The 24,445-nt window shown below is 52.5% G+C and overlaps 3 protein-coding genes across 3 annotated transcripts; 2 read left to right on the top strand and 1 right to left on the bottom strand.

Moving 5' to 3' along the window:
• Positions 1-5,789: 5,789 nt before the first annotated feature.
• Positions 5,790-16,906, top strand: JR316_0010684 (uncharacterized protein; the record flags this gene model as incomplete). The annotated part of the gene is made up of 3 exons (XM_047896349.1): positions 5,790-5,922; positions 5,984-15,107; positions 15,277-16,906. The coding sequence occupies 3 exons, from the start codon at positions 5,790-5,792 to the stop codon at positions 16,904-16,906; spliced, it is 10,887 nt and encodes a 3,628-aa protein (XP_047744394.1).
• A 1,935-nt stretch (positions 16,907-18,841) lies between these two features.
• Positions 18,842-19,405, bottom strand: JR316_0010683 (uncharacterized protein; the record flags this gene model as incomplete). Its single annotated transcript, XM_047896348.1, has 2 exons — positions 18,842-18,983; positions 19,053-19,405. The coding sequence occupies 2 exons, from the start codon at positions 19,403-19,405 to the stop codon at positions 18,842-18,844; spliced, it is 495 nt and encodes a 164-aa protein (XP_047744393.1).
• A 723-nt stretch (positions 19,406-20,128) lies between these two features.
• JR316_0010682 (uncharacterized protein) lies at positions 20,129-20,546 on the top strand (the record flags this gene model as incomplete). Its single annotated transcript, XM_047896347.1, has 2 exons — positions 20,129-20,365; positions 20,436-20,546. 2 exons carry the CDS (start codon positions 20,129-20,131, stop codon positions 20,544-20,546), a joined length of 348 nt encoding a protein of 115 aa, XP_047744392.1.
• Between the last annotated feature and the right edge of the window lie 3,899 nt (positions 20,547-24,445).

Here is a 24,445-nt window from a genome sequence, read left to right as displayed (position 1 = left end):
GCACCAAGAGTTTCTATTTGGGGAAATGATGCGATGGGATTGTTAAGCCCGGAGGAGGGTGGTGGGATGGGACCTGGAGTGGTGTGCGGGGTGCGAATTTATGTGATGTGCGAGGGAAGAAAGGAGTGGTGGTGGTGTATGTGTGATTTTGTGTATGTTACCGCTTGTGGGTGGGATTGAGTGCGGTGTGTTATATCTCACTTTTGGTGACTTTCAAAACTGGTTCTTGTACCTTACACGAGTGTGCGTCCACTGTTTTTGTAGCATAGGAAAATATTCATTCAATTGGGGAGATACCGATGTCATCGGTGTGAACTTCCAGTACATGTATGATGCACTATCAAAGGCGTCGGCAGTGTCATCCAGAGAGTATATGGTGCGAGTGCATCGACCATTGCCCTCCAGGTTCCAATGTTTTCATTGAAGAGAAATGCAAATGGACCAAAATACGTGTCGTCTCGTCTCGTCTGCTCAGAATTACACGCTGTCGATGTTCAATCGCTCAAAGCTAATTAATTAAATAAGTTTAATACAACGACGATGATAGACCACCTTATCCACCCAGAACAACCGTTGATATTATTAGCGTTGGCCATCTCGTCTCACCAACAACATTATCCGTCGCTGTATCAACTATCTTTATCCTCGTGTTCATGAGTGCTCTAGTATTTAACCACTGGCTCACTGTACCGTGCCTACAGTTAAGCTTACAGTAAGAATCAAGGTTAAACATCAAGAACCAGAACCAGATATCCTACTCGCCACTGATCGCCGATCACCAGCGCTCGGCGGTAAACCCTGGCCTCAAGGGGAATTGCGTGACGTTGACGTTGAGTTTTGACTTTGACTTTGACTTTGACGGCGGCGTTGGAGGTGCCTTTGTTGGTATGCTGATGGTGGTGATGTGCTTGGGTATATTTATATACCGTATTTGTGGTAATTTGAGAATAACTTGGGATGGCTGGTCGGATGGGTGAGAGACTGTGAGTGGGAAGTGTTTACTTGGGTATATTTTAAGTTTGGTTTGTGTGTATATTTATATACTGTGATTTTGGGAACTTTGATGGAGGGGTTCGGAGTGGGATGATGGAAATGGAGGTGGAGGAATGGAACTTTAGGATGTGGTTAGGTGTTTAGATATCTTGAGTTGTGTTATTATTCGAGGATGGTGATATATTGAGGACATTGACAAATTTCACGAATTGGCGAGCTGAAGTAACGGCAAGGGTACACAGTTGGAGTTAAAAGTATTTGTGTAACATAAACCCAACCGGACACCAAGCCATTCCTTAAAGCCCATCCAAAACTTCGAAACCATGCTCGAGGAATCTATAATCGATTGATCGTCGGAGTATTGCTATTCTATGCGGTGTGCGAATCGTTTCTCATTGACTGGTGAAATGTGATTCGTGATTCGTGATTCGTGATTTGTGCAGTGATTCAGACTTTGTGAAGTGGTAAGAGGAGCCACATTCTATTTATTGAAGTGAAGTGAAGTTGTATTATATTAATTTCATTTCATTCGTACGTTTCATTCATTCATTCCATTCATTTGACTTCGAATTTGAAGTTGAGATTATCCAGCAGACTGCGAACGGTTACGACAGCGGCTGCGGCTGCGACTACGGCGATGAAATACAAAACGGATATGAACATGAAAATGAAAATAATTGGCAAAAATGGGTTAACATTCGTATCGTTCCCCACACCCCACACCCCGCATCCCGCACCCCACATTTTGCACCGGTTTAGTTTGCTGCTTTGCCTAGGTCTACGTCTAAGTCTAGTAAATCTCCGTCCATGCGTATGCGTATGCGTATGTGTATGTGGTACACTTTAACGTTAAGTGGTGATGCGTGGGAAGGCAATCAATGCTGGGAAATATCGGGAACGGCTGGGAAATATCGGGAACGGCTGGGAAATATCGGGAACGGCTGGGAAATATCGGGAACGGCTGGGAAATATCGGGAGGGATTGGATAATTAGGAACGGCTGGGAATTAATGGGTAATATTGGGATTGAATGGAAATGGCAGACGGCTGGGAACGACTGCGTATCAACCACCTGGGAAATACTGGGAGGAGAATGGGTAGGGATGACACGATTGTACGATTGTACGATTGGGCTGTGGGAATGTTATGTATGAAATTGTAGAATTTGGGATTTCGTATTTTTGGGTGTGGGGAATAAGGTGGTTATTTCGGAACTCTTTGGGTGTGATTTGGGATAAACTTTGTCAGGGAAATTATATCGTGATAATTTGGATTTGGAATGGTGGTGGTGGTGGTGGTGGGATGGTGTGTATTGGAGGATATTGAGATTGGTGAGTTGAGGGGTGGATGAAGGGATACGTGAAGGATGCACCGGGTAGATGAACACTGACACTAACGTTGATATTAATTAATAGCAATAGGAATAACACCACTAATACTAATACTAATACGAACAGCACCACTAATAGCACAATGCATAGTATTAATAGCACCAGTACAAGTAAGGAAACAATGCATGGCCTCGAGTCTCGGGACTCGGGACTCGGGACTCGGCAGCCAGCCGCACAGCTGGGAAGGCAGGCAGGCGTGTGTATATGCGTATGCCAGCGTGCGGTCACACGACCCTGAATTCTGAATTCTGAATTCTGAATACTGGACGTCTGGACCCTGGGACCCTGGGACCCTGGTGTTAGACTGCGTGTTGCAGTTAGGCTGTTGGAACACGGACTGACTGTTTTGGGAGGGTGTGAAATTTGCGCGGTGGGAGCGCGTGTATGACTGTACGTCTGCACGAGTGCGCTGAGTGCGGATGGTTGGTGGATGGTGGCGGATGGTGAGTGGTGCGTTGTGTGGTGCGTTGTGTGGTGCGTGGGTACGCTAGAATCGCTGGTGCTGTGCGCGTACCAGCGGTTCAAACGCCCACTGAGTCAGTGCTATGACGACGATCGATGCCATTTTAGGAGAGGAGAGGAGAGGCGAAGCGAGGAGATGAAATGAGAGGGTGGTGGGATGGGATGGGTATAATCGTTGTGTGTGCAAGAATCGTGATATGTTTTTTTCGGTTTCGATGTTGTACAGGGCCCAACTGCGCGCTTGTGTGTGTGTGTGTGTGTAATATGATATTAAGGGTGTTCTGACAGTTTGTGTGTGTGTAAACTTGTTGGGGATATTTATCATTCATGTGACGCGTTATATGCGATACGATACGTGATAAGTGATACGATACGTGAGACATGATAGATGTGTAATACGTGATGCGTGGTAGATGTGTGATACCTGACGTAGATGTGGATGTGGATGTGGATGTGGATGTGGATGAGGATGAGCGTTGCTGTTACGCCTCAGGTTCAGTTGGGATTGGAATTTGGTTTTAGGTGTTAAGATGGAGGTGGGATGGATGGATGGTAATCAATGTTTCATTTTACATCAATCAATGCGCAATGCGCAATGTTCACGTTCACGTTCACATTCACGTTCATATTCACATCTCACGTTCATTCATTATATGTGCATGTGTACGCGTGTGTATGGATAGGTAGATAGGTGGACGTATAAACCGTGTGTTCCACCCCTTTCCTTTCCTCTTCCGAAATCCCTCCTTCATATCGCTCCGCTCCGCTCTTCGCTCTTCGCTCTTCATCTCGTTTGGTTTGTATCAGTGATTTGGTGGTGTATTTATAACCACCACTGCGATTCTGTGGTTATGCGATTATGTGGTTATGCGATCCAGCGATACGATTTTGCGATTATACGATTACTATGCGATTATACGATTCTGCGATTTTGCGATGCGATTCTGTGGTTATGCGAAGGAGCAAAAGTACACAGGGTTCATGAACATTTACTTATTGGTGCTGGGTTTGATGCTTGATGCCGTTGGCTTAGTGGTTAGATCAGCGTCAAGTGGCAAGTGGCAAGCGGCAAGTGTATGTGCGGCGCCGTCGATGGCACCGATAGGATGGGATGGGGCACAGGCCATCTATCCATTAACCCCATCCCCATCCCCATCAGGGCGAAGTATCAAAAATCCAAAAAGGGTATAATACATACGAAAATGAAAATTCCGAATGGGGTGTGTACGAAATTTGAAATTTGAAATTGGCCGTTTGTTTCGTTTCGATTTTGTTTTGTTTGCGGAGCGGGAAGGGTGTATTATAATTTATCAGGGGTCCACCGTTGAAAACACGGCAACGTCAATTGGTGTTTGGAGGATGAGCTTGGGATAGCGCTAATGCGCAAGCCAGGGAGGAGGAGGAGGAGGAGGAGGAGGAGGAGATGCCATCACCTCGCTTCGGATTGAATTTGCTTCCTTTCCTTCCTTAGCCCTGGCCCCCTCCCTTCCTTCCTTCCTTCCTTCCTTCCTTCATTACTTCATTACTTCATTACTAAAGTTCCTTCCTTTCTTGGCTTGGCCTAGCTTCGCCCTCTTCCCACTTCCTGATTCCTGATTCCTGATTCCTATTTCCTGATCCCTATTTCCTGATCCCTATTTCCTGATCCCTATTTCCTGATTCTATTTCCTGATTCTATTTCCTGATTCCTGGGACGTGGACATGAGCATGGGAACCTTGGCATATCCCTGGACCGAAAAGGGGGTTATCCGCATTGGGGTGGGTGGTGGGATTGAATTCGAAAGGGGTTCTCACGTTCTCATATTCTCACATTCTCACATTCTCATATTCTCATATTCTCATATTCTCATATTCTCATATTCTCATATCGCGTTTTCGCATTTTCGCAGTTTCCCATATCGCATTTTCGCATTTTCGCATCCTCATTTTCGCATCGCATCCCTATTCTTCACATCACATCCCTTCACGATCGATTTTCCCATTCTCCCATTTTCCTATCCCCATTCTCCCATTTTCCTATCCCCATTTTCACATCTTCATATCCCCATTTTCACATCTTCATATCCCTAGCATGATCCCTATCCCCATCAAGAAGCTTCTCGCGGCTGCTGGATTAGGTTAGATGCGTGCGTGCGCCGTGTGTGTTGTGTTAGTGTACTGTTAATATTAGGATTAGGATTAGTGGTAGGATTAGTGGTAGTGGTAGGAGATGCGTGGCGTATTTTCGCGGGAAGAATTTAAAAAGGCTTGTGGGAGTGTGTGCGCGGGACGATGGTGCGTTGGCGTTTGGTCACGGTTGCTCAACGAAATGGAATGAAGAGGAAGAGCGAGGGACGGAAATGTAATCCTCACTCTTCACTGCGTTCGGGGGTGGGAAAGTAAGTATAGTATAGTATAGTATTTCCGGGGGCGTTGTGTGGTGTGTGTGAAGGCACATGTGGCACTACGCATCTACGCATCCAGTAAGTAAGTATAGCAAGTAGCCAAGTAGGCAAGGTATATAATATTAACAATGGTTGGGTGGCAGGTCATTGACAACGCTTTTTTTAGCTGGATGGATGTGTGAGAAAAAACCGAAGATGCGGATTGAATTGAAATGAAAGAACCGAACATTCAACATGGGCTATGGGCCATAACGGGAAAGATACAGTGCAGTGGCGCATTTCTTTCCTGGTTCAGGTTCAATTGGGCTGGAGAGGTAAAAAAAAGTCAAATCAATATATCAATATATCAATTTTGGATCGGAAAACGAACCAAACAAACGTGTTTTCCCCTTCTTTACTCAGACTGTTCGCCGAATTCGCGAAGCTTGATCGCTTGTTTACAACCTTTCCCTTTTTTCCCTTTTTTTCCCGTTTCCCTTTTGCCTTTTCCCCTTTTCCCCTTTCCGTCTCCGTGTCCCTTTTGTGTCCCTTTTCCTTTTCCCTTTTTCCTTATTCCTTTCATGCCCTCCGCTAACAAGCGTCCGCGACCCATAGAGCTCGAGCCCGACGCCAGCAACTCTCCCAGTATAGACGACAACGATGACGAGGATAGCACGAGCACGCGAAGAAGGACTAGGTCGGGTAAAACTAGAAGTACGTTTTCCTCCGTTCTCCTCGCTCCGTTCTCAATGGTGATAATTGGTTTTACTTGCAGGTGTTTTGGATAGTCATGCTAGACGGAGGGTGAAGAGGCCGAGGAAGGCGGAGAGTGTTGAGGAAGAGGAAGAAGAAGAAGAAGAGGAGGAGGAGGAGGAGAAGGATGAGCTTATGGATGATGGGGAGGAGGAGGAGGGTGTGTATCTAAGGACGCGGTTGTATGCGAGGGAAAAAGCAAAGGCGAAGGAGAAGGAAAAAGCAAAGGAAAAGGAAAAGACGAACGCGAAGGGGAAAGAAAAGGCGAAGGAGAAGGAAAAGAGTACGAGGAAGGGGTCCAAGGAAAAAGAGAAGGAGAAGGAGAAAGAGAAAGACAAGGCGACGCCCGAATTTCGAGTGATCAGGGATAGCCTTCCAGTGCCACCCCGCGCCAAAGACACCTCCACGCTCAAACCCATCCCAGACCCTCCATGGCTCTTACAAAAGCCCGCACCCGCACCCGCACCTGCACCACCGCCGGCACCCGTCCCATCCACCTCCGCATCGACATCCACGCCGACGTCCATACCCAAGCCGACGCCCATACCCAAGCCCGCACACAAACCCAAGCCCCCGTCGAAACCACCCAAACCGGCTCTGTATACCGGATCAGACGGTGACCCCGCGGACGATGGTGATACTATCATGCGCAGCGCAGCCGACGACGACGATGATGATGACAAGCCACTAGACACCCAGCTCGAGCCTGTGCACTCTCCCTCGCACCCGCGCGATCGCGAGCCAGCGTCCTCCTCCGCCGCCGCCGCTGGTGATGGTGGTGGTAATGGGGCACGCACGGCAGGGTACACCCCGCGAACATGGAACCCATCATCGTACGTGCACTCATCGCGCCCACCGTTTATCCCTCCCCCATCGCACTCGCCTGATAACCTCGCATATACGCACTCGCCGCCGTCGCCGATGAGAGTGTACCACTCGCCCTCTCCGCCGCCTCATCCCCTTCCCCAGCCGCACCCACATGCACATGCGCATGCGCTGCAGAGACGACCGAGCGGGAGTAGACACCGCGCGCCGTCGCCTGACTACGAGCGCGAGCGCGAGTATGGGTATGGATACGGCTACGACAGCGACCCTGCGAGGGATCCGCGGTACCGCGCCCCTCACCCTCACCCGCACCCGCACTCGCACTCGCAGCGGTATCGCAGCAGTAGAGAGTATGCCTCGAGCTATCCACCTCCACATGCTACATCGCGCGGTGCGCCCCCGCCTCTTCCGCCTTCCGCGTCGGCTTCGCCGTATCCACCACCTGCGCCCCCTCTGCATGCGGCTTATCCGCATCCGGGACGGTACTCGCATTCGCACCCGCGCCCGCACTCGCGCTCTGGCTCGCCACCACCACCACCTCCTCCTCCTCCAGCTGCGCATTCCAAACGCCCTCATTCACAATCGCAATCTCAATCGCATTCACACTCACAATCACAATCACATTCGCATTCGCATTCGCATTCGCATTACACCCCGCCTACACTAACACAACCGCCTATATACCACCCACGCCCCCCACCACCTCCACACGCCCTGCACTCCCCTCCCCCTCCCCCGCCGCCTCATCATCCTCATCATCATCCACTTTTGCCGGCGCAGCACTACCGCGCGGCTCCGCCTCCTTCTCATGCACATGTACCTCCGCCTCCACATGGGCATGGGCACGCGGGACCAGCGACGACGATGCCGACGCGCCAGCTACAGCCGCATGAACCGTACCCGCCTACACCGCCTCCGCCTTTGCCGGGTTCTGGTCCAGGGCCGGGGTCAGGGGCGGGGGCGGGGTCAGGGCCAGGACGCGATCGTGAGAGGGAGCATGAGAGGGAGAGGGAGCGGGAGCGCGCGCTGCAGCCTTCGTGGTCGGCGCTGGGTGATGCGCGTGTGGATCGTGATCGGGAGCGAGATCGGGAGAAGGAGCGAAATCAGGAGCGGGAAAGGGAGAGAGATAGGGAGAGACCACCACTACCACATCATTCACATTCACAACCGCCACCACAACCGCCTCACTCACAACCACAATCACAACCACCACCACCTCATTCACAACCTCAACCACAACCACAACCACAACATCGTCCCCATTCTATACAGCGGCGCCAATCCTCGCCTGGCCCACCTCCGCCTCACCCTCACCCGCATGGGCATGTGCATGGGCATCCGGCGCGGTATTACACTGCGTATCCGCCTCCGCCTCCTTCAGCACCACATTCATCAGCGCAGGCACCTCCTCCTCAAGCACATCAACCATCTACACCTCAAGCACCTCAAGCACCGCCAGCACAGTCCTCGGCGCAATCGTCCGCCCAAGCAGCAGCCCAAGCCCAAGCCCAAGCCCAAGCAGCCGCGCAGGGAGGACAACCACAGCAGCAGCAGCAGCAGCAGCAGAGACGACCAAGACGCGCGTCGTCGCCGCGGTTCATCGCTGATCAGCGGGATCGCGATCGAGAACGGGGTCAGGAAAGGGGTCAGGAGCGGGGTCAGGAGCGAGAGCGGGGTCAGGAGCGGGGTCAGGAGAGGGAGCGGGGTCAGGAAAGGGAAAGGGATGATCGGCCATCGTCGCGGACGAGAGCGCGCGCGGGTGAAGGCGAGGGCGCGGAGAAGGGGCCGGGGAAAGGACGCGAGAAAGGACGCGAGGGCGATACCGAAGACCGCGCGAATGCAGGTGCAGCTGGAGGATCGAGGAGACGAGCGGGGAGCGACTCGGCTTCAGCGAGAGCAGCGGGTGCGGGTGCTGGTGTGGGAGGTGGGTACCCTGCTGCTGCTTATCCACAACCTCAATCTCAACATCAACATTATCCGTATCCGTATCCGTACCCGTACCCGTACCCATATTACGTGGATGGGTCGGGGCATCCTCTACCACCACCACCACCTCCTCCTGGTTCGCATCCTCCTGGTGCGCATGCACCACCACCGCCTGGTCATCCAGCGCACGCGCACCCTCATCACCCACCGCCGCCGCCGCCGCCCACGTCACAGCAGCAACAACACCAAATCCGCCCATCCATCCCGCCAAGTCACGCACAGGCGCCGTACAATGCACACGCACCCGCGCATTACCCACATCCGCATCCGCAGTACCCGTATCATCCACACGAGGTGTACCCGCACCCCCATCCGCATTCGTATGCACCGCCGCCGCCAGGATATGCACATCAACCACCACCTCCTCCAGGACACGCACCACCTCCAGGACACGCACAACATCCGCCACCACCGACAAACGCACCGACACACGCGCCGCCTCCGCCGCAACCGCAACCAGCGCGCCGCATCTCAGCAGCACTCGCCGCGCTCCCCGCGTACCCCCAGACGCTCTCGCAGCCGCACCCGCCCGCGCCTGTGATGGCGGGCCCGGTGCATTTTGTGCCGAGTCGGTATTCGTATGGTGTTTTGGGTGGGGGTGCTGGGGGTGGAGGAGGTGCTGGAGGGGGAGGAGGAGGGACTGGGGCTGGAGGAGAGGGAGGAGAGGATAGGAGGGATGGGAGGGATGGAAATGGAAAAGAAGGAAATGGAAAAGAAGGAAAAGAAGGAGAGAGAGAGAGAGATAAGGACAGAGAGAGGGAAAAGCAGAGGGAGAAGGAGGAACGGAGGGAGAGAAGAGAGAGGCGCAATCCGCTCCCGCCGCCTATTACGATTTCGCTTGATGATACACCGATGTTGCATTCGCCTGCTGCGTCGGCGGAGGCGGAGGCGTCGCCTCATCCTCCTCGTTCTGCGATGTCGGTGTCTGTGTCTGCGTCGAATTCGAATGCAACTGTACCGGCGTCGACATCCACAACAACATCAACGTCGACCGCCGCACCTCCAACGACAGCGCCCGCATCATCCAACATAACCAACACAACCACCAGCACAAACACAAGCACAACCACCAACACAGCCCAGCGAAGAACATACACACCACCAATAACAGTCTCCCTCGACCCGCCCGCCTCATTCCCGCAAATCAACATTTTCGCGACGGAGCCGCTCCCTGCGGGAAAGCCTCATACGCATGCGCAGTGGTATGCGCATACGCATGAGTATACTGTGCGGCAGGGTGCGTCGGGTGCGGGTGGTGTGGGTGGTTCGGGTGCGGGTGGTCAGGGTGGTGGTGGCCAGGGTGGTGGTGGAGGAGGAGGAGGGGCAGGGGGTAGCGCGAGTGACGGCCGCGGAAGCAGAGCTAGCGAAAGACGCACCGAGAGAGCAGGCGCAGGCGCAGGTGCAAGTATGAACATGGTCGTCCCGCTCCAAGGCGAAGCGCAGCAGGTGCCGTACATGTATAGCAGCTATGCGCAACAACAGCAGGCGCAGCAGCAGGCGCAGGCGAGGGCGGGGCAGCGGGTGTTGCATGTTGGTGTGCCTGTGCAGGAGCGGGGGCAGGAGCGAGGGATGGATTCTGGAGAGAGAGAGAGGGAGAGGGAGAGAGATGCGAGGAGGGAGAGGGAGAAAGACGCGAGGCGCGAGGCGCGGAGGGAGGAGAGGAGGAGGGATATGGGTATGGGTACGGGTGTTGAGATGGATGTTGATTCTGTGGGTGGTGGTGATAGGGACAAGGGAGGTGTAAGTGCAAGTGGGAATGGGAATGGGAATGGGAAGGGTAAAGAGAAGGAGAAGGAGGGCGCGTCGACGACGAGCACGAGCACGAACACGGCGACGAACACGGCGACGAGCACGACGACGAGCAAGACTGTGACGATGACAGCCACGCGCCGGCCGTCCGTCACAGCTGACGCGCCCTCCTCTTCCTCTTCCACGAATTCTGCAGCGGTGGCGGTTGCGGCAGCCGCGCATCCAAACCCGCATTTTGGTCCGCAGCCTTATCCGTCGCCTTATGCGTACGGGTACGCGCCTCCTCCTCCTCCTCCGCCACCGCCGCCAGGAGCAGGAGGACCGGGAGGAGGTGGTGGTGGAACGGAAGGAGGAGGAGGAGGAGGTCCGGGACCGCCGCCGCCGCCGTATAGTCGTCATGCGTATGGCCATCAGCCGTATTATAGTCCGTATCCACCGCCTGCGCAACAGCAACAACAACAGCAGCAAGGGCATGAGAGGGAGAGGGAGAGGGAGGGAGGGCATAGACCGCCTCCGCCGCCGCCGCAGTATTATCCCCCTCCTCCTCCACCTCCTCATCCGCATGCGGCTCCACCACCGCATCCTCATCCTCAGCATCCTCAGTATTCACCACAGTCGCCTCACCAGCCGTACCCTCCGCCGCCGCCTCATCCTCCGCCTCATCCTCATTCGTACCCGTACGCGGTACCATCGCCCCCTCATGGTCATGGTCATGGGCAGCCTCCGGCGCACGCGCATGGGTACCCGTATTCGTATCCGTATCCGTATCCATCGCATGAAGGTCCACATTCGCATTCGCATGAACGGGATGGTTTCGATCCGCGCGAGCGCGAGCGGGATAGGGATAGGGATAGAGAAAGAGAACGAGAGCGTGATGGGGCTAGGGATAGAGAAGCTAGGGATAGGGAAAGGGAACGCGAAGGCCCCAGAGACCGCGACACACCCAGAGACAGAGAACGCGACGCACCCAGAGACAAAGACAGAGACAGAGACGCACAGATGCGCCAGCAGCTCGTGCTGTTCCAGAATGGCGCGGTGGGCCCGTTAGAGCATCAGGTGCCGCAGCCGCGGAAGCCGAGGGGTGGGAGGGGTGGGAGTGGGAGTGGAGGAGGAGGGGCGGGAGGAGGAGGGGCGGGAGAAGGGGATGGACAGAGCAGTGGTAAGGCATCAGGAGGAGGAGGAGGAGGTGGTGGTGGTGGTGGTGTTGTAACGCTGCAGCATATCCCAAAACCGATCCATCCGGACACTGTACATGCCTCGCGGAACGCGTCTGCATCCGCGTCGGCCTCACATCCTCATCCTCATCCTCACACACACGCGCACGCTCATGGACAAGTACACACACAAACCCACGCACATGTGCGCTCGCACTCGAGCGTGATCCATCTCGCGACGACGCCGCCAGCCGCGACGGCGCTTGCACCGCAGGAGCATTTGTTGCTTGGTATACCGCCTTCGAGTGGGGCTGTGCTTGCTGGTTCTGGGTCTGGTGCTGGTGCTGGTGCTCGAGCGGATGTGGAAGGTGGCGCTGGCGCGGGTGGAACGGATACAGCTGGGACAGGAGGAGGAGGAGGAGGAGTGGACCCGACGTCGCCGCATTATGTAGGCGGTGCACAGTTTGTGCTTAAACCTTCGAAGCCGCCAAGGGCTCGGAAGAAGCTTTTGGCTGGTGGAGGGGAGGAGGGTGGGCAGGGGCATGCGTCGGGGTCGAGTTCGGGTGTGGGTTCGGGTGTGGGTGGAGAGTACCACGCACAGCGACATCTGCGACATGATCCCGTTGCGGATCCGTACCATCTCCATCCACACACGCATCACTCTGATTCTCATTCTCACTCGCACTCACACTTGCACTCTCATTCCCATTCACACCATTCACACTCTCACTCGCACTCTTCTCACTCTCACTCGCATTCGCACTCTCATTCCCATTCCCACCACAAACCAAACTCAACCTCACACACGCTCTCGCACCTCAGCGCGCAATACAACACCCCAGACGAACTAGGCCAAAGCCAGGGGCTGATCGTGTACGAGCAGCGCACGCCGGCGGAGCGGGAGGCGTATCGCGCGGCGCGGGAGGAGCAGGATCGGTTGGCGGGGAGGGAGAGGGGGTATAGGAGGGTTTGGAGGCAGGGTGGGGGTGCGGGTGGGCAGGGGCAGGAGAAAGAGAAGGAGAAGGAGAGAGAGAAGGAAGGGGGCAAAGGGAAGGAGAGAGAGAAGGGGAAAGAAAATGAGAAAGAAAAGGAAAAGGGGAAAGAGAAGGAAAAGGAGAAGGAGAATAATAAAGATAAAGGAATGGAGACGGATAAGGATATAGGAAAAGAGCAGGATAAAGGAAAGGAAAAGGAAAAGGAAATGATTGTTGTAGATGTAGATGCGGAGATGGAGATGGAGATGGAGATGGAGGATGCGGGACAGGAAAAGGAGAAGAAGGGGAAAGGCAAGGAGAATGAAAAAGAGAAGGAGACGGAGACGGAGATGGCTGGGACTGGTGGTGAGGGCAAGAAGAGCACCAACACTAACACCAACACCGCGAACGCTAACGCGAACGCGAACGCCGCGCGCGAGCGCGAGCGCGAGCTGGAGCAGGAGCAGGACGTGTCGATGGCGGTGGATAGCGCGTCCGCGCACGCGACTTCAACCGCGCGGCGGCAGCAGCAGCAGCAGGAACGCGAACGCGACGGCGACCGGGAGAATCAGAGTAATAACGAGGAGGTAGCGCGCGGGCTGAGTCGCAGCAGCAGCAGCAGCGCGAATAGCGCTCAGGGTAGGAGAGGGGCGAGGGGCACGAAGCAGCGCGTTTATGAGGAGGAGGAGAGGGAGAGGGTGCGGGCGCAGGGGCAGGCGTTGGGGGGCAGGAAGGGTAGTTCGGGTGTGGGAGAGAGGGCGAGGGAGGGGAGTGATGAGAGTGTGGGTCGGGGTAGTCGTGAGCGGGAGAAAGGGAAAGAGAGGGAAAGAGACAGAGAGAAAAAGAAGGAGAGGGAAGCTGAGGAACGGAGGAAGAGAGAAGCGGAGGCTGCGGAGGATAGCGATGTCGTGATTATCGATCCGCCGCCTGGAGAGCGCGAGAGACGAGAACTGCGCGAGAGGGAAAGGGCGGAGAGGGAGGTGGAGATGGAGCGTGAGCGGAGGCGGTGGATGGACGCTAAAAAGGAGAGGGAGAGGGGAAAAGAGAAGGAGAAAGAGAAAGGAAAGGAAAAGGAGCGTGAGCGGCGAGAGAGGATGGACGGGGATGATGATGATGATGATGATGAGGTTGTTATTGTTGATGAGCGCAGGACGAGTGGAGGTGCGATGGACGTGGATGTTAGCGCGGTTGTGAGTCCTGGTCCGGGGTTGGGGTCCGCATTGGACGAGGCGGACGTAGCGAGAGAGGAAGCGGCGAAGAAGGAGGCCGAGAAAGAGAAGGAAAAGGAAAAGGAAAAGCAGAAGGAGCGGGAGCGGGAGATCGTGGTCATCGACAGCGACAGCGACATCGAGATGATGGAAGTCGTACGCGTCGCCAACCCGTCGCCGCTGCATAGCGCGAGTGGATCAGCGGAGAAGGATAGGGAAAAGGAGAAGGAGCGCAGTCGGTCGCGCAGGGGTAGCGACGAGGAGAATATGGATGTTGATTTGCGTGCGAGGAGAGCCGCGGGGTCGCGCACGGGGTCAGGGGCGGGGTCGGGGTCGCGCGCGGGCTCTGATACGCACTCGCGACCGCATTCGCCACAGGAGCAGCGTCACCACCACCATCATCATCAACATCATCATCAGTATGATAATTTTGAAGGGCGGCGGTACGCCGCGTATCAGCAGCATGTAGAACAAGAAAGGCGGGCGTCGCATTCGATCAACCCTCAGAATCGGTATCCGCCGCCGTTGCCTCCTGTAGTCATCATCCGGCCCCGCGAGCGCGTAGCTGATCAAGCACAGACCCAGACCCAATCTCCCAGCGACGGATCGCACCGGATGATATCTACACCTCGTCCGGTGGACGCTAATGCAGATGCGAGTAGTCTAAGTGGTGCTGCGAAGATGAGGAGCAGCGCCGCTGGGCGCGCGGTGTCTGGTGGTGTGCATGGTGTTGCGCATTATCCGCCCCATCTACATGCACATCCGCATGGCCCACCACCGCCTTCAGCGGATTTTTATCCCGCGAGAGAAGATATTCCACCGCCTCAACCTCCTCCTCCGCAACACCAACACCGACACCATCCGCATCGGCAGCATCATCCGCCGGCTACGCACCATAGCTCCGGGCGTCCACCTCCTTCATACAACTACTCGCCGTACCCTCCAGCACCAGCACCAGGAGCACCACCAGGAGCACACCAATCTCATCCATACTCCCCGACAACCGAGTACCCACCCGCCCCCGCCCCCGCCCCCGCCTCCGCCTCCGCGGCGGTCCCCGGTCCGGGCGGCTCAGAAACGAACACGTTCGCAGCCCCCGCGCGCCCATCGCGCAAGATGAAGAGATACCCGTGCGACGTGTGTGGACAGATTTTCACGCGCTCGGGGGATGTGAGACGCCATAAGGAGAGTCGGCATACGGGTGGAGGGGCCGGTGTGCGGTGTCGGTTTTGTGGACGGGTGTTGACTAGGTGAGTTTTGAGTTTTTTTTTTGTTTTTTTTTTTTTGTGTTTTTGTCATTGGGTTTTTTGGATTTTTTTTTTTTGGTGGTTTGAAATGTGTTTGCTGATGATGACTTGCTTTTTGCTTTTTTTTGTATCATCTTTGTGATAACTTGTTGTATTTTGGGATATGGTACAGACAAGACGCGCTACAGCGGCACTGGGACAAGTACTGTCGCAAAAAGGCAAAACGGAGCGCGCATAGACAATCCGGCTCTGGGTCCGGCTCTGGGTCCGGCTCTGGTTCTGGTTCTGGTTCTGGCCAACGCTCTGGGTCTGGTGCCGGGAGCGATGGCGATGGCGATGGCGATGGTGATGGTGATGACCATGGGGAAGGGGATGGTGACGGCTCGCATTCGGAGGCGGAGGGTATAGACGGCGGTGATCAGTGGGATGGGGATATGTCTTCTGAAGGCGAAGGCGAGGAGGAAGAGGAGGAGGAGGAGGAGGGGATGGAGGGGATGGAGGTTGATGGGGATGTGGAGATGGAGACGGATCGGCAGCAGCAGCAGCGGGAGGAATCTCGTCCTTCGTCCTCTGCGGCTTCGCGTGTACCGGCTTCAGCTCCAGGATCAACAGCGCCTTCTCCACACGCACACGCAACGTCAGCATCAGCATCAGCGCATGCACATGCGGAGAGCGAGCGGGTGAGGGAGAGGGAGAGGGAGTATGCACATGCGTATGAGCGCGAGCGCGAGAGGCGGCGCGTGCGCCGCGAGCAGGAGCAGGAGCAGCGGGAACAGGAACAGGAGCTGTATGCTGGTGGGATGTCGCGTCCTGGTTCTGGATCTAGTTCTGGTTCTCGGCATAGTCATAGTTCTGGGTCTCGGCATAGTCATGGTTCAGCTCATGGACATGGACATGGTCCGACGGTTTCGAGGTATGCCCCGCCCCCGCCTGTGCCTGTGCCTGCGCACCAGCATCAGCACGAGCGCGAGCATCAGAATCAACAGCATCAGCAGCATCACTATTCCTCGCTTCAGCCTCAGCATAAGAGGATCTCTCCAAACCCACATCCACCACACCCACACCCACATACGCATTCTCACCCGCATCCGCACGCAAATTCGCACCCACACCCACACCCGCATGCACACCCACACCCACACCCACACCCAAACTCACACCCACATCCACACCCACACCCACATCCACACCCACACCCACACCCACATCCACACGCGCACGCGCAACACGTACACCCTCCACCCACCCAACGCCCACGGCCCATTGCCATCGCACCGCACCCAGCACCAGCACCACCCTCTCCTCCACCCAACCCGCATACCCACCACCACCCCCACCCCCAGCCAATCCAAATCCAACCACACCTCCAAGAAATCAGCATCCCGCCTACGGACGGGTGGCAGCATGAAGATCCGGCGGCTGAGGGCCGGCGTGTTGCGGAGAAGCAGGCGAGGCTTTTGAGGGAACGGAGGGAGAGGGAAAGGAGGGAGAGGGAGAGGGAGCGGAGGGAGGGGGCTGGTGGGACGGGTGGGTTAAGTCACAGTGGGAGGACTAGTGCGAGTGGGGGAAGTGTGAGGGAGGGGGGCAGTGTGAGTGGGCGGAGCGGGAGGGAGGGGGGCAGTGTGAGTGGGAGAAGTGCGAGTGGGAGAGGGAGTGCACAGGGGAGTGTGAGAGGTGGGAGTGGGAGTAGGAGTGGACGGACGAGTGCGAGTGCGCCGTCGCCGCCGCCCCCGCCACCTGCACCTGCAGCGCATGCTGCGAATGCTGCGAATGCTGCGAATGCGAATTTGAACCGAACTTGAGCTTGAGGCTTGAGCTTGAGGTCCGAATTGTGAATGTGAATATGAATATGAATCGTCCAGAGGGTGAGTTCTCTTTTTCCCTTTAAAAAAAGATTGTTTTGCCTTTTTAGAATCAAGCTGACCTTGTGTTTTTTTTTTTTTTTTTGTGTGTGTGTAGGTGTATGTGCAGCAGTAGCAAGCAGCAGCAGCGGTGTATACGCCTTTGTGAGTTGATTTGGGTGTCGGGTGTCGGTCGGTTTGTTGGTGTGTTGTGTTAGGATTTCTCTCTCCCTCTCGTCTCCTCTCGTTTCGGCTCGTCCTCTTTGTTATGCTGTTTTTTTTTTTTTCCCTTTTTTTGTGTGCATCTCACTCTTACTCTGGGTTTTATATCATCTTTTGTGTCGTATTGCTCTTGCTTTTTTTCTCTTTTCTCATTGTGGTTTTTTCACTTTCCATTCTATCTCTCTTCATCGTCTTCTATCCCTATATCCCTACATCCCTATTCTTCTCTACATCTACACCGCACTGTCTATCGCTGTTCGCTGTTCGCTGTCTTTGTTTCGATCTCCTCTGTCCTTTGTCGTTGATTCGCTTGTTGCATCGTTGCACCTTGTTTACCATGACCCTCAGCCCTCGGCCCTCGACCCTCAGGTCTCATACTATGGCTTATGACCCCCTATGCATTTATGACTGTCCTAACCACCCCATACCCTATACCCCATACCCTTACTTCTATCCCACATACACATACACGTACACGTACACGTACATACATTATCGTCTATCGCATTACGATTCCTTTTTTTTTCGCATCGTCAAGCATTATTAACAATCATCATCATCATCATCATCCTCATCATCTTTTTTGTCTATTTTTTTCCATTTTTTTTTTTTCTCTTCTTTTCAGATGTACATATTGTGTTTGCTTGCATATGGTATACCTCTCTCTCTCTCTCTCCTCTTTCTCTTTTTTGGTTTCTCTCTCTCTCTCTCTCTATTATATTGTAGGGCTGTGAATCAATGAGTTATATTTTATTTTACTATACTATACTATACAACCCTACAGGCTACGGGTTTATACCTTACAGTTACACGGTTTACGCACACATGCCTTCATATTAATAATGGTACTGGTCTGGTCTGGTTATGTACTTTCCGTGGAATATATTATCTATTATATTTCTAGATTCAAAGTTTGATTTTTTGGCTTTGACTTTGAGCTTGCCGGTATGTGGATTTGTGAGGTTAGGATCATATAAGGCGTCGCACTGGCAGCGACGAAAAGAAAAGAGGAACATTTTCTGAGAACTTTTGCTAGCCCCCTGATAAGGCAAGGCACGTCAACCAGCGTTGGCGATGGCGAGTCAAAGAGCGGTCAACGTTTGATTGGGGAATTTGTAGTCATGCTTGTGGTATGCACATTATCTTAAGTTGAGGTAAATGTTATCTTAAGTTGAGGCAATGACTAGTCAATTGATGGGTCATTGACTGAGCCATGTCTTTTAGTTTTGAGACCAGTCAAGGGTGTCATTGACTAAACAATGACTTTATCGTCGCTGACGTCAACAGTCACTCGGATAGATAACTTACAAGTAGGGCGCTTAGCGCTTATCGAGATTCGATTATCTATCTTGCGCGCCAACACAAGTGCCCTTGATTACTTATGATTGCGTTACGAATTGTAATTGAAAAGTATCTTTCGAGTTAACATTGCGATGTGTTTATTTTATTGTACACTGATATATGCTTTTTTGCTAAGCGAAAGGAAGGGATGAGGGTTAATTTACAAGTGTTGATGAGACTCTCTGCAGGTCCACCTTTTGCTATTGCATTTGGCGAATGTGGACTAGGTCTCATGATGAGAAAATCCTTCGAAACAGGTGTTGATGAGCATCTCTGCACATTCGAGCGATTGGTAATCTGCGGATGGTCTAAATTGCATTGGCGAATGTGGACCTAGATCTCATGATGAGAAAGGCCCTTGAAGAATTGGGACAGGTCGTCCATGGAGTCGTTGCTATTGACCGTCTGTTTAATGTCTTGCGTGTCTCCTAAAACGGATTCGTAGATGACATCCAGCTTCTGTAAAAACGTGCGGCTGAAAGATTGTCACAGTTAGCATCAGAATATCTTCCAAAAACAACGCAAAAAACAAAAAAACACTGACAATTGCGGACGAAAGAGATCGTAATACGCCGCTGAGCGCTCACACGGCACATCATCCCACCGCTCCAGAACGAGACACGCGATATTCTTCTCAGAGAGCATGAACCCGAACGACTTGTCGTACGCCGCGATCTTGCGGAGGCTCGCGAGCTCAACGAGCATGCCACACACCGCGTCCGCGTCCATCGGGAGTGCAAAGTACATCTCCACTTTATGCTCCAACTGCGCGGTGTTGAGCTCGTCGACGGCGTCGTGCAGCTGCTCGAGCTTGTGTGCCGGGAGGACGAGGTCGTGTTCGCCGTTGTAGGTGCTGTTCCGGCTGGAGATGAAGCGGAGGGTGTATGGTGTGTTCATGGTAGTAAGGTGAGAAGAGGAAGTTTGTGTGCCTGTGGGTGCGGTAAACTTATACCACATGTAATACAAGGGTTTGTGTGGCATGGTAGGACAGTGACTCGTAGTGGCACGGACGTTGGCAAATTTGGATTTTTTCAAAGTTCAACTTTCGCCTTTATTCCCACGGGAGCGGTGAAAAGACCCCAAGAGAACGTATTCCTGTCAATTAAACTGGACGGCGCAATTGAACGTGCAGTTGGGGTTTGGCTGTACTCAAGGGGGACCTTGTGTGCGAGGTGTCCTCCAGCAATAAGTACCCTTTCGCCCGTCATTGAACAAGGAATGGGGATAACTTTCCCGACTTCCCTTTTTGGAACCGGTTTGCCGAAGGTCCATTGTCTTCCAGAGAGTCAGGCGGCAATGCGGTGCCTCCTGGCATTGTTGGCCCAACAATTCCGATTTAGGAAGGATCCCATGTGGTCTCCTTCGTTGACGTCCAAGTTAGGAATACACGAACCCTTGAGGTATATAAACCGCGGCCCCGTCCCAAATTTTCTCCCCCAACTCTATACCTCGACGCCCATCATCCTTGTTGATAACCAGTGCTGTGCATTGCGCTATAACCCGCTCGCTCACCCTACCGCCTACTTTATCTGTCTCTATCCCCACCAAGGTCGGTGCCCTACACTAATGGTGGCACAAGAAACATACTAATCATCCCGGGACCACACAGCGCAGCCTATCATGCCTAAAGCCCGCAAGTCAAAGTCTTCGAGGAGCCTGCGCGAGACGGTACTCAGTCGACAAGCTGGCCTTGCTCCCAAGCCCGCACAGCCAGCGCCGAGGTCCAACCATTCAGCGCCGGTGGCTGGTAGCAGCAATCTTCGGACGCAGCCTGTGTTTACAGCGGAGAGAACAGGCGCTTGGACCGACTGCTTTGCCCATGGCATCACCTTTGTGGAGGGCTGCGAAGACTGCGAGGTCAGTACTAGGCACTGTGGTTTCGCGCACATCCATTTACTTACTGATATTTCTTCCTCCTCTTATATAGTTCCACCGAAGCGTTGTTGTAAGAATGCAAAGGAACAACGACTATATAAAGTCTATTGGCGGCACCGAGGAGTTTATCGACCTCTTGAAGAGGATGACGTCCGAGTCGTAGAAACGCCTCTACAGGCCTGGTGGATTTTATGGTTGAATATACTCGCAGAGGCATTATAATCCTTCTTAAAAATTAATACATCTATGTCTATGCAATTTCTTATCATCTAATATGCTTTCAATCTGTTACAATTGCGCCTGAGGCCTGAGAGGTTACTGTGAGATCACAGTTGAACTTGCCATCGCCCCTATCTTGCGTGGTGCCCATCAAGATACAAATATTGGATCACGTGTGCGCAAGCGCGACGCGTCACGCGCGCGTGTCGAGGCGTGCAGTGATGAGCTAAAAATAGATCACTGTACATCATGATCAGTTAGGACAATGTTGGTCAATAACACTTTGGGACCATAAAATAGTCCTCCTTGACAGAAGACCAGCAGATGCGCTATTGGTATGGCTTCTGAGAGAATCATATCCAGAGAATATCAAAAAGCGACTACGGTATTACACACAAACTTGACAGAACAATTGCACTATACACCTTGATGAGTGGCGCCATGAGTGTGTGGTTTGATCGATAAAAGAGGCAGTGGTGGGAATATCTAGGCCTACATTGGAGATTTGGCAGTTTGAGAATGCAGAATATCAAAATGACATTTCTTAGAATTTGAGGAGACTACGATGTTCACTGAACAGGAACACCCACACGCCGGAGAACATACAGAGAAATCTGTCCTCGGATATATTCATGCCAGCACAGTATCGACAAGCTATTCATACGGCTTCCTACTACATTATCACTCCTTCTACTAGATAAAACCATGATCGAGATTTTGTCAGCAGTGGCGGAAGGGTAAGAGAGCATAGACTTCAGAACTAAGCGCAACATATGACTTTTGATAGTGTGCTTATAATCCACAAGTGTCTCCCACAAAATCCGAAAGACGATCTGTCGGGAGATTATGGAAAGGCGAGAACTTCGCCAACTCATGTAATGCAAGAGTTCGCATCGCGCTCTCATCACTCCTACTCTTTGAACTCCTTATCAGACATTCCAGCCCTATGCACCCGTCATTCAATCCGACGAACCATCCGATCAGCGACTGTGCCTCGACTGTGCCTCGACATAGAGAAGGATATTCACCCAACTTCCGCGTGCACCGTCAGCCGCGGACACGAACACCGCCGCTGCATGCTCCAGGACACCAGCGTGTCTCTGAATCCATAGAGCAAGATAGCGGGTGTCGGTCTCACGATTGATCATGGAAGGAGTTCCCCCTCTAACTGGTAGATGCTCAGACCGCTGATCGATTTACGTCCACGTATACTTGGGCGTGCGACAGGCAGTCAAATCAGCCATAGCACAGCGACAATATGCTGTCAGAGCCAGACCTGGCTGAGACCCCAAGACAGGAGAAAGAATATTGCCGGAAAAATTGACAACGGAGCAAAGCTAGATACTTCAACTCTATGCATGTGGAGGGTAGCGTCAGAAGAGCAGGTAGGACCCGGGAAGCTCCCCTATAAGCATGTCCGCCTGGGATCCCAATTTTTGCCCTCAAATCCGCGAGATTTTGGGGCTCAAATCCGCGAAACCGGACAATGCCCGATAGGGGCTTTCCCGATTAGGAATTTTTTTCAGCCCTGCGGGGCGAGCTTGCAAAACCACTCGACGGCTCGACAAGTCATTAATTGATTGCAAAAGAAACATATGGAGTAGATATTTAGGTGTTACAGGCCTCGAGGGGAATGATTTTGAGGAGGTGGAACCTCCATTACTAGTTATCAGGATAGTGAAGAAATATGTCAGGGTAGCAGAGAAAAGATGTCTTCAAGTTTCACCAATATGCTGTATATAGGAAATGTAACCTTGCTTCGATTTACTACTGTGCGTTTCCGTTGATTTCCATCGTCTACCGCTCTTAGATAATAGACGCTGGCCAATCATTGCAATCTAAGCGGGATCCCGGCCCCAAATTTGGCCAACAATTAGCTGCATCTGGGAAAAAATGGTTGCGGCATGCCGCCTTTGAACAATTACTACAGAAGTTTTTTTAAAATATGGGCCTCAAATCCGCCAAACCGGACTTCGTTTGGCCAAAATTTTGCCTGCGGCGCCCTCAAATCCGCGAGAACTGGACAAAGAAATTGCCATTTTTTGGCCTCAAATCCGCGAAAATCTGGACATGCCTGTACGGGAGCTTCCCGGGTCCTGAGCAGGTGTACCATCGATTAGGGTGTGAGAGTAGATATCAAGATCTTACCGGTACCAGTAGCTGCAGTCTACCCTCGGCCCTTATATACCACCACGTTGATAATGTAATGTAGGCTCTCGTGGCCACCCGGCATCCCAATTCCATCGTTTTTATCCATTATCCATTTCCAAGATTGAAAAGAAAATAACCACTACCACAAACTATATCCTCGTACGCGCAGAATCAAATTCCAGGGATTCAAACTCAAATCACGTCCCCTCTGTTATCTACCATCTTCGACGACTACAGTGAGGTTGAACGTCAAAACCTCACTTGACCCCATCCAGAACAATCAGACCAGAATCTACAAATTGCAATGTTCATTTATCTGTGCTATGCGTATGCGTATGCCTATGCTACTTACTTCTACTACTACGACCAAAACCCAAACCAAGAAATAAATATGAAAAAAAGGAGGATGAAACTTGGAACTTAGAAATTCTCTCTGGCAACCGAGAGTGAGAAGTGTAAAGAAAAAAGAAAAAAAAAGAAAATCTGGAACGTCGTGTCATAATATGTCGTGTCGTGTCGCTTGCCAAAAAAAAAAAGAGACTATAAGAGTTCAATGAAGATTCTGAGATTGTAGGTTGTTGTTGTGATTTGTGTGCGAGGAAAGTCGAAGTGATGACAATGGTTGGATGGTTGGATGATTGGATGATTGGATGGATGTGGTATGCGGTGTGGTATGATGTGATGCGGGGTTGACGTATATGCATTCAAGTGCGTATGCGTATGCGTATGAGAAAACGTGCAGACAGGAAGGAAGGAGATGAGAAAAAAAAAAAGAAAAGTCGATTGGCCGACGATGATGCTTCTGCCGTGCGAGTATTGTCTGTGCGAATGCCGTGTGTGCTTGTATGTAGATGTAATAGCGATGCAATGCGGTGTGTCGGGAAGGGTGAAAGTTTGAGAGTTGAAAAATTGAAAAGTTGTGAAAGTTGAAAGATGTTTGTGCAAAAAAGGTTTGAAAAACGCAAATTGCCCACTTCAAACATGGACATCGGAGGGTCAAGCCAGCCAGTTGACTCGTATGAATAAAATAAATAAAGGATGATCGATGAATACTTGGTGTACAAAAGGAAGACGCCGAAACGCCGAACGCCCGATTCTAAACGACATCAACTACAGCAGAGCAGTAGTTTTAGGCGTCGACGTCGAACGTCATCGTATACAAGAGTTGAAACACATGAAAAAATAGAACGAGAAAATGAGAAATGAGGGGAAAAAAAGAAAAAATAAAAAGGAAATGAGGAACCTTTGAATAAATAACGACGCAGGCAATGTAAATGTAAATGTAAGAAAGAAGAAGCCTTTCGAACGAGAGAAAAAAACGGGAGGAGAAAAGATAGAAAGGAAAGAGAGAGAGAGAGAAATAAAGTGAAAGAACCATTATGCAAGACGATACGTGAGATAGCGATGTCGCTTTCCGCAAGGCTGATCTTTGATCATCGATTCGAGGTTTAGGGAGGACCACGACGGAATATAGGCGCCTCACGCCCAACTGCATACCGCATCGCTCTACTCGTTCGTGCTCGTTCATTGTTTCATCGTTTCGTCGTTTCACCGTATACCAACGCCCGAGTGCGAGCAATCGCCGCCCACCAAACGACACATACAGGCGGAGCATAGTGCATCCGCAATAATTGACCGTCGCACGGGACGAACTCTACGGAATCCATCACCATGCCACATAATGCGAATAGG

This window comes from Psilocybe cubensis, chromosome 10 (genome assembly GCF_017499595.1).
Source record: "Psilocybe cubensis strain MGC-MH-2018 chromosome 10, whole genome shotgun sequence".
NCBI lineage: Eukaryota > Fungi > Basidiomycota > Agaricomycetes > Agaricales > Agrocybaceae > Psilocybe > Psilocybe cubensis.
This window is presented reverse-complemented; position numbering and strand designations above follow the sequence as displayed.